This window comes from Echeneis naucrates, chromosome 15 (assembly GCF_900963305.1).
Source record: "Echeneis naucrates chromosome 15, fEcheNa1.1, whole genome shotgun sequence".
Taxonomy (NCBI): domain Eukaryota; kingdom Metazoa; phylum Chordata; class Actinopteri; order Carangiformes; family Echeneidae; genus Echeneis; species Echeneis naucrates.
The window spans coordinates 8,595,032-8,605,646 of NC_042525.1; the positions used below are offsets into that span (position 1 = coordinate 8,595,032).

At 39.8% G+C, this 10,615-nt stretch overlaps 1 protein-coding gene across 2 annotated transcripts; it reads left to right on the forward strand.

Annotated features, from left to right (window-relative positions):
• Positions 1-264: 264 nt before the first annotated feature.
• On the forward strand, positions 265-8,635 carry LOC115055352 (hsp70-Hsp90 organizing protein). Of its 2 annotated transcripts, XM_029521088.1 has the most exons (16): positions 265-461; positions 3,225-3,307; positions 3,393-3,473; positions 3,580-3,636; positions 3,729-3,938; positions 4,130-4,243; positions 4,626-4,671; positions 4,847-4,937; positions 5,019-5,160; positions 5,274-5,378; positions 5,532-5,625; positions 5,767-5,800; positions 5,933-6,010; positions 6,178-6,280; positions 6,366-6,487; positions 6,592-8,635. In XM_029521088.1, the coding sequence occupies exons 1-16, from the start codon at positions 404-406 to the stop codon at positions 6,725-6,727; spliced, it is 1,554 nt and encodes a 517-aa protein (XP_029376948.1). In that variant the 5' UTR covers positions 265-403; the 3' UTR covers positions 6,728-8,635. The 2 variants fall into 2 exon arrangements, with proteins under 2 accessions (XP_029376948.1, XP_029376949.1); XM_029521089.1 differs by lacking the exon at positions 4,130-4,243.
• Positions 8,636-10,615: the final 1,980 nt, after the last annotated feature.

Here is a 10,615-nt window from a genome sequence, read left to right on the forward strand (position 1 = left end):
TTAGATTTCCATTTCAGTGATTTTGGCTTAATGGGTGTGGTACTTGCCCTGACAGAAAACCATTCATATATTTCTTTTAATGAAACAACCAGTCCAAGGCCCAACATGCTGATATGTGTCTCAGACACTACTGATATTAATATTATCTAATGATTTTTTTTTACTGAATGATGAATGACAGCCCTGCCTGCTTCCTGGTGACAGATGACGGGGTACTGTGCCTTTAAGACGCCGCTCAGGGTGGACCCAGCGTCGGCGCCTGACGCTCAGGAAGTGGACTAAACCACCAAAGATTCCCGCAGATCCGATAGCGGCTGACCCGATGGTAACAAACGTGCCCAGGCTGAATTAAACATTCATTTCCATCGTTTCCCGTGTCGGGTATCTGAGATAATAATGCTGGATGGTCGCGCTCATGAAATTCACCAGTAATATCTGCAGACTCTTGGGACTCGGGAGCGGTAAGAAGCGTCCCACTTTTCAAAAACTTTCTAAACTCATTGCCATCTTAAACCGATCGCCTAAGTCACGCTGAGCCGTGTGAGACAGCGAAATAGTGGCTAATATCTGACACTTGAGCATTAAAGTGTAGATTTGTGACAGTAGCTGGTGGTCGTCTTTGTTGCTGAGTCCTTGGTAAGACATTGAAAGTTCCTCTCCTGCCTGCTACACCCAGACTTGCACCACTTCCAAGTTTGCGCTGTTGGAGCCGTAAAGTTGATGTAACATGTCGTTTATTTACTCATAAAATACATGCACTCATAAAGCTGCCACACAACTAACGAGTTCAACGGCGCTTTGTTTGACTGCGAGTGCGTTTCAAAGCCTAAAACTGAACGCGAACGAAGGGAAAGCTTTTCCTGGTACATGTTGGGATGGTAACAATGGCTCAGAGGAGCCAGCAGCCCTGCAGCCTGCGACATGCTACTTGGTAGCTACATCTGGACATGAGCATCAAGTTTTTGATGAATCATGTGCGCATATGTTGTTCCTCTTCTTTGTTCTGCGTGTGTTTAGTTTCCCATTAATAGGCCGAGCAGGCCAGTTTATTGACTTCATAAAAACCTCCTCTGGGAGTCCAGAATCCAAGAAGAAGGAGAAGGGGGAAAAAAAAAATCTGCTTTAACACCTCCTATAGGAAAACTTATGTTAGTAACGAAAGGATATCTATTCCCTTTTGAAATTTTTCATTTCAAACCCTAATTTACAACTGGAGGCCTCCTGAGGGAGACCCTCATTTTAAAAGGGGCAGGGTGTGCAATTATAACAAATAAAACATCATTCAGGACAAAAACATGCGGATCCACAGAATTTACTGAATGCTGCCTTAAACTGGTTAAGAGGTGGAAATTTCAGGAGTGAGCAAGTGAAAAGGCAGTCTTGCCAAGATCTGTGTGAGACACCTCAAGTAAAAGCCACGCGTCATGACGAATGAAAAAGTGGTGGGTACTTTAGGCTAACAACGAAGAAATGTAGTCTGGTGATTTACTAAGAAGTGCTGTAAAAAGGAACGATAACCAACGAGCCTCTTGCCTCATTGCAAGTGATGCCAAACCAATTTTTTTCATGTAAACAATGGTGAGTGTCATAGTTGGTACTTAGGAGAAATCTATGGGTGGAGTGATAAGCTGAGTCCAGGGGTTTTAATGTTGACAATGCTGCATGCCTAGAAATGATATCACCATAGTTCAGAGCAGAAAGACGAGTTGCTTCCACAATTCTTTTGGCATTGTGCAGAACATGGGGAAACTGGATTAGTTTCTGTGGAAGAAGCCAACCTTCTGATGCAGCTTCCAGGCGAGGTTACACAACAATGGGTTAGTTCTGTACATCAGAGATGTGGCTTGAGTATTTCTCTCAGTAATGATGCATTGAAGAACTGATCAAGAGAGAATAAGAGATGGGAAACAGATTTTTCTTGGTTAAAACTTAAGTTGATAAACACCAGTATTTTGCATTCCTGTGGATAGAGCTCACCTCTCAGTTCAACACAAATTTAGGCAATCTCCTTGAGAAAGAGAAAACTCTTTGGGTCAGACTGGAGTTCCTTCCGCGTTCAATGTACGTGTGGAGCCACTTTTCCTCCATATAATATGAACGATACAGTGTATGTAAAACCTCACTGCATGGTAGGAGAGACACAGTCCCTCCCATCGCTACCTCATGAGTCACAGCATGAGTCACAGTTTGAATGTGCCACTGCTTTGAAAATCTTTGCTGGACAAATGGAAATATGACACCACATCGGGTTCTGTATGAGCTAGTGATAGGTTTCCCTTTGTCTTCCGATTAGTCTACTGTCATTTGGTGTGAGTCTGCCACTGAGTTCTGGTTTGACCTTATCTATGTTGCCCCAGCATAAAGATAGACAGGTGGACACACACACACACACACACACACACACACACACACACACACACACACACACACACACACACACACGTGCTCAACCTGACAGTCAGGGCAGTGGGTTGTTTTCTGTTATTTTTCAGAAGTTTCAACAAATAGATAAGATGTTCTGGAAACAGCAGTGCCAGAGGCAACTGTGTTGCACATTAGCCCTGTGGCAAGGGAAAGGATGGAAAAATATCGCTCTCAAAACCAAATAAAAACAGCTTGATTCAATCTCTCTGTGCAGTTTTCTGATGTGTGCAGATTAGTCTCCCATTGAACTTCCTGGGTTCCCTTTCAAGACAGCGTTACATCCCATTTCTTGTCTCCACATTTAGATCTTAGCTTTTTCTAACTAAAGGTCATACACGTTTGACTTCAAAGTGAATGAGGAAGGAGGAATTCATTTGCTATCCATACCATCATTAATATTTTTGCTTGTCAGGTTAGGACGCTTGCTTGTAAATTTGGAGATTTTTTTTCAATATTTTTTACAAGCATAATTGTTTTTCTTTGTAATTTTATATTTAGCCTCTATAGCTGATGGTGGGTGGAAGATTAGCATTGGATTTAGGTGCAAAGGGAAGAGAGTCGTTATATCAAATTGTAATGCTGTCCATCTTATTTTAGTGTTCACAGGCATCGAATACTTTCACTGTGTAGGGAAATTAATCTGGAAATGATGTATTCAAACTTGCGACACAGCACACGAACATCCAATAGTAAATAAATGTAAATATAGACTTGTTTTTCAGGCACAGCTTTATAAGCTGCATCCTCATAAGAACAAGAGCCACACTAAGCCGTTTTCTGTGCTGCGCATTTCCCCACAGGGCCCACAGTCCAACAGCAAGAGGAGCAGATGGACTGTGGTGCTGCAACCCTTGACCCAAGTGATGATGCCACTCTGTTACCGGTAAGCAAATGGTGCCTGTCTCACAGTGACAATGTCAGCACTGAGAAAATGAAAGCACAACAGGCAATGTTGTGTGTTTTCTTAGGATGCATTAAATGGCGAGGAGGATTTGAGCGAGGAGGAGAAGGCCAGACGGAGGGCTGAGCGACGCAAAGCCAAGAGGAAGGTGAGTTTACAAATCCATTACTCAGTAAAGAGCCATATGTTGGAGTTTTATAAGTCAATTAAAACTCCATATGATGATGATGTGTGAAATGCTGCATCTGTTTTAGCGCCGTCGAAAACGCAAGAAGCAAGAGCAGGTTAAGCAAAATGAGAGTGCTGAACAGGTAACAGTCATATTACTCCATCCAAGAATCAATCAAACCCTAACCCTCGATGCTATGGATGGCTGAATAATTTTTTTACTCCGCTACATTAGGATGAGGAGGATGAGGATGGAGGTGCAGAGTCTGAACTAGATGAAAGCGAGTCGGAAGCAGAAGCTGGTACTGAGGAGGAGAAACAAAGAGTCCAAAAAGAAGAAAAAAAGGAAGCAAAACAATCTGCCTCACACAAATGTGTTGCCACTCCAGTGGCTCCTCCAGGAATCAGAGGACAGCAGAAGGGCCAAGCCAGATCCACAGAAGAGGTAACAGTGTGCTGCCATTGGTGCTCAATAGGACATATCCTGTAGAAAATATCACAATTACATATCACATCTCTAGCGAAAGTAAATCGCTTGTTGGTGTGGTAGTTGCTTAAAATGAGAGCCTGTATTTTTGTAGTTTTTGAAGGCACAAAAACTGAGCAGCGAAGGCTGTGACTTTTTGTGTCCCACAGGACCCTGAGTGGGATGTGAGCAGTGCCTTCTTTGCTAATGCTGCTAGTCATATCAAACCCAAAGGATCAAGTCGCAAGTCCAAAGAAAACAAAGAGAATGAGGCCAGGAGAGAGGTGATCTAGCTGTCATGTACCACCATGAACCATGTCCACTGCTTTTATTGTATTGTGTTCCTCAGGTAGTTCCAAACTCTGATGTGTGGAAAAGTGAACTTTTGGAAACTTTTCTCTGCCTCTGGTCACTTTTACTGATTTTGTGTGTGTTGACTTAGGAGGACTCTTTGGCCTTTGTGATAGTTCTTGAATTAAGCCACTGAGTTGGTTGACAAAATGCATGCTGTATGTCTGATTACCATATACTTGCATTTATCAACAACAGATAGAGTAGATGCCTAAGACTATAATCAACAAGCTGACGGAATCTTCTTTATTGTTGTTGGAGTCATGTGTTTTCCACATGCAATAACAATTTAAAATCCACTTGTTATTATTGCAGACAAATGGAACTGATAGCATAACCAAGAAGAGTGCAGCACTGACAGGTAAGGACTTATTTCTGAATAGCAGATTAGATAATCAGACTTTTTATTCATGGGAGGGAATTATCAATTACATGTTTCTTTATACAAGTATTTCAGCATGTAGCACCATTCAGTTGAGCCCTTGGCTACTGCCACACCACTATGTAAAAGTTTTTATTTATTCATTTTCTTGCAGAAAAAGGTATAAAGCTGGTACAAGAGGGGCAATATGAACAAGCAGTCATTATGTTTACAGAGGCCATACAATGTGATCCAAAGGATAACAGGTATGTCATCTGTGATCCTCAGTAGTTTAACAAAATGGTATTAGCCACATGTTACATGATCCTTTTGCTTTAATCCTGTAGGTTCTTTGGGAATCGGTCCTATTGCTATTACTGTTTGGAGCATTACCCTGAAGCTCTGGCAGATGCTGAACGCTCTATTCAGCTAGCCCCAGACTGGCCCAAAGGACACTTTCGCAAAGGCAGTGCTCTCATGGGCATGAAGGTGGATACAGGCTACTGCGGTCTCGAGATACAGCATATAATCAAAGAAATGTCTGTTTAATAGCTTCATGTGGTAAGGTTAGCATGTGCTAATTCTTCTCGTACGTGTTATAGCGGTACAATGAGGCAGAGAAGGCCATGGAGCAGGTGTTGAGACTGGACAAAGACTGTGAGGAGGCTATGACTGATCTTTTTAACTGTAAAGTACTGCAATTAATGGTAAATACACCTCACACATACATATGCAAACTTTATGTTTAGAAATTACATCATGTTGACGAATTAGTGATCTTGATATGAAGGCCTGGTTTGAATTTTTATGGCTGAATTGGTTTTCTTTCTTTTTTTTTCTTCTCTCTGTTCCTCTTTAAGGAACTTGGTTTCGAAGAAATGCAAAGTGTCCATCTTCTGGAGAAGTTTTCAACTGTGCAGGCAGTTCTGGCAGCTTGTTCTGATGCTGCGAGGGGTAAGATTGCATGTGCATATTTGATAAAAAAAAAAAATCTATCTATATATATATATAAAAATTGAAAGAATAGACTGACTGCCAAAATCATACATCAGATTTTATTGGTACATTCTATTGATGAAACCCATCTTTTTCCAGCTGGGTGCCAAGATCCATCAGTTGTGCAACCAGGGTAAGTAACCATAGCGTTAGTATGCGTATCTGTCAAACTTTAAGTGGTCTTTTGAAAAGGATAAATGTAATGGGACTGTTATTCTGTTATTCTGCTTTAGATCATATTCTGCCTCTTTCTCTTTCCTTTCAGAAGCCCTTGCCCATCTTTGTGGGTGGGAAATGTGACAACTGAGCTAACTGAGAAACATCTGTGGGACCTTTTTAAAATGTATGAATTAGTAATGCTTACTAATGACTTGAAATAAGATGATTTATTAAGTACATAGACACTTCAGCAATCATTGTTGTGATCTTTATGAACAGCAACATGAAAATCTAATATTTAACCAGGGCCCTTATTGACTTTTCTGTTAAGTTGTTTGCTTTCCATTTTAGGTATGGCGAGATAGATAGCATACGTGTGCTGCATGAGAGATTCTGTGCCTTTGTCAACTTTAAGAATGCAAACATGGCAACACGTGCCATGGAGAAATTAAATGTGAGTTAGTGGGTCTTCAATGTTGTGTCTGTTTTTAAACAACAAGGTTATAGGTTTACAGTTGTGTGTCATTTTCCTCTCACAGGGTTATTGTATTGAGAACACCCGTTTAGTGGTTCGTTATCCTGACCGCCGCACTCAGAGAGTCCTTCCCATTCCACTAAAGAACTGTCTCCCTGTCACACAACAGGCAGGGGCAGCTGCTGGGTAAGAACCACTTTAGCCTTAATGAAGAACATCTGGCTCAAAAGTTATGATTTCTGTAATTCCTCTACTCTTTCTCCACTTATGTTACTATCCTCTCTTCTCAGACCTCGACGACGTGGCCCAGTGAATGGAGACGAGTGTTACTTCTGGAGAACTACTGGCTGCCATTTTGGAGACAAATGTCGCTACAAACACATTCCTGATCAGAAAGGCAAGGATAGGAAGCCCTGGCAGCCTTGAACCCAGTTTACACCCTGCCTGAGTCATATGCAGGAAATTTGGATACACAGACTGAGCCAAAGGAGCCAGCACTTACTGAACCTGGTTTTCCGAGTTAATATTAATGGTAGAATGGACCCAAATTGCCAAAGGAACAGAACTAACAGTTGGACTCTAAAGACGAGATAGGGACACATGTGCCACAGAGGACTTGAAGTATAGAGGTTTTTGTTTCAACCAAAGGCTGTTCTGGATTTCGTTACTTAAACCTAAAATATAAACTAGATGGGAGGAACAAAATCAGCAGATACATTTTTTACAGTTTCAATTGAAAACCTTCACATTTGCAATCCTTAATGATACATGGTGTTTTACTCCTGCTTTAAAGAGAAGACCTTGACAGGTTCCCAACAGAAGAGGAAGTGAAACTACCTGAGATCAAAAAAAAGTAATGACACTGTCATATAAAGAAGTGATAGAAAGGATTTTGTTTTGGGGTTTTTTTTTTTTTGTTTTTTTTTTTTCTCAGTGATTATTTTGGGGACTTTCCTATTTTAGAAATTCCATCAAAAAGCAGTGTTCCTCAACATTTTTTAGTAAAGTAACCTTTATCCTTTAACTTGTAGTTTGTAAACTTTATTTTGTAACATTTTAAGTTTATCAGCAGGTCACAACTGCTCATGTCAGTGTGACGTTCATGTGGGGGGGCCATTTCCTACTTACTGCTTGTGTGCCAGCACATTATTCATCTGACCAAAGATGTACAACGTAATTTCAGTACTTCCCCTATGCATAATGAGGTTTTTATTCTAGCCAATAGGTCACAGAGACCCAAAGAGGTGCCTTTATAACACCCTATGTAGCCTTAGTTTAGATGATCAAATGGAAATTGAGGGATTGCAGGATGTATAATGCATGAGTCAGGTGTATTAAGTTAGATATATTTCACTTTTACTTACTGTCTGCATTACTTGAGAAAGAGGGAACATGCAAGTCTGTTAAGTTGTCATGACATGTTTTGGAGGCCTTAATGCCCCTTATAATAGTGTTTGTTGGTTGTATGAAGAGTGATAGAAACACCTGACAATATCATGCAATCTTTGAAGATGACTTTTTAGGTGAGATTCTGCCTGAGATGTGTTGTTTTAACTCAAAGGAAATGTTGGGGTTTTCTTGTGTTGCATTACATGAAGTGCCAGATGTGAAGTTTTTTACTCTTTTGTGACGTATAAGTAATTTAGTTCAGACACTGATCTCTTTACCACGTGCAAACAGCCTTCATTTATTCATTTAGCTTAGCATTAGCAAAGACAGTTGAAAACATTAGTGCTTCATGTTTATGCAAAAGAAAAGTTCAACACATCTCTGACAGAATTAGTGCACATACACATATGTGGCCATGTGTATGACACAATCCATCAAGAGACCTTTTAAAACTAGACAAGCAGTGTTTTTGATCATCTGTCCTCCGTTCCAGTATTTCAATGAAACAAATAATGCCTCATGTCATTTCTCTGCACTGACAGCAAACAAATTCTTTCATGAGTTTCAACACTAAACGGTGCATTAAGACCTATCACCATGTGTCTGTATTGTCCACAAAACAACAGTTACTGCTAGAACATTTGGATTAAGTTCACACTACATTCACTAGAATAGTATTTATGTTAGTTATTTATACCAGTTTATTTCTTCTTTTTTTTAAGCATACTTTGAGAGTTGAATTCTAAATCACTGATTATTTGTCTTTAATTTTAAGCCAGGTGAAAGACAAGGCCACACTCTATTTCTGTCTTGAGAAGTTAACATTGTTGAAAACCCTTTGGTACAAATACTGTCACATGCCGCACTTCTGCTTTTCTCATAGTACTTTCTGTCCTGTTGCTGAAACTTGAAAAAAAAAAAAAAAAAAAAAAAAAGGAATTGGAGACCAAAACTTCAGACGCATTCGCAGATTGAACTTTTGTAAAAGACTGGTGCTGTTAACTATGGGTGAACAATGTATTTCATACAGACTTGAAGTTTGTTGGACATTTAAAGTGGGATTTTAATTTCATTTATAGATAAATAGAAAATTCAATTTGGACTAAAGATTCCCCTCTATCTAATGTCAACCATTTGGTGTGTTCTAATTTTTTTTTATTTTTTTTTATCCACTTTCAAAAAATTTCAGGAAAATGAATTTATAATCTTGATGTACATAATGATAATCAGAGCACTGCAATCCTGTTAATCCCCCAACTATTTTGTATTATCACACTGCAAAAAAGAGTATTTTATTTTTAATAAATGAACCAACTATCCCACCTATTTCTGACTCGTTACATGCGTACTGTCACAAACTGAATGAAAGTTGTCTAATGTATGCATTTACTTTGTCTAAATACTAACTTGACTTCTACTTTGAGTGGAGCTGAATTTTCCTGATTTCCACAAGGTGGCAGTGTTGCTCTTGAAAGGTTTTTACTAAATTATGCCACCCGGTCAACCAGTTTATGCGAAGACTCCCGACCCCACTGTACACTTATCTTTTTTTTTATCTTTAAGAACCAAGACATCGCTCTAAATCAATGAGTAATCCTCATGCTCAAAATCTAGAAGAGGTAAATCAAAGGAGGCCAGGCTTCACCCATGTTGTGTGGGGAATATTGTAACCCTGTCATCAGTAGGCGACACTTGCGTGCCCAGCATGAAAGAGGAGTTAGGAAATCTTGAACCACCCAGACCAGTGGGAGATGGAGGCATGACTTAACATTACTGAAAATGTGTGGGGAAAGCAACCATTATGAACAGAAACTGAGACGTGATGCCGTGCCATACGAAAGATTAAGATGAAGGGATGCTGTAGAATTAAAGATATATTCAACTGATTTTGAATATTCATTTTGCATGCTCAGCAAAGTGAGTATTAACCTACTGTGAAAACAACTGTATTAAGTAGTAGTTATACTTTATTAAAGACAGCTCGGTGATCCATAGAAAATAGAAATAAATAAAAATTTTAATAAAAAAAAAATCTGTGTGTGAAACGATAATGTTGTCTTCTCTTTGGCTTTTCAACTAAAAAGGGGGACTAAAATCCAGATATTTTGGCCTCTGCTGCTATCTTGGCTTTTCATTTTCTTTGTATTTAAGTGTAATATTGATGGGCACAAAGTGCATACAAGGTTAATTATTCTAGTCCTTCCACATATTGGCTAATTTCTCTGTCTTTACATACCAAATTCAAGAAAATTGCCAACATTTTACATTTAGTCCTGTTAACAGTAATTTTATTGTAGTCAAATTCCAGTCCATGTTCAGGTTAGGGCAACATTGACCTCTGATGCTCAATTTAATGAGGTCAACCACCAGAAAGAGCTCACAACCTGTAGACAATATCCTCTACAGTATGTGCAAGCATATTCCTGAAGTCAGGCTGAAAGTAAAAGCAGTATTAAAGCCTGGAGGGATGTCAGTGGGGGTGAGCATGAGGAGGTGCTGTCGTTTGAAAAGGCACTTGTTTATTGTTGGAAAGCGTGTATTTATTTCATGCCTCTACAGATTGTGGGTAAGGGCAGAGCCGACTTGGTCGGTGTAATTAGAGAGGTGGAGAGGTAGAAAGAGGGAGAACACTGCCACAGATACTCTAAGCCTTGTGAGCCTTCCATGAGCCCTGTAACGCACTCTCTCTTGCACACATACCCTCTGAATTAGTGTTGCCCCTAACCTGGGTTCCAGTACCTGTCTAGCCTAGTATAATTGCCTACATGTACAACACAAGTTATAATGATAATATGTCACACACAGCAATGATATTTATACCTCTAACCTTAGCACCACCCCTCTTTTTCATTTTTTTTCTTACCTCTCTCTTTCTTCTCACTGTTGGCCCCACTAATAGGGGGTCTGCTGTTCCTGTTCGGGTTT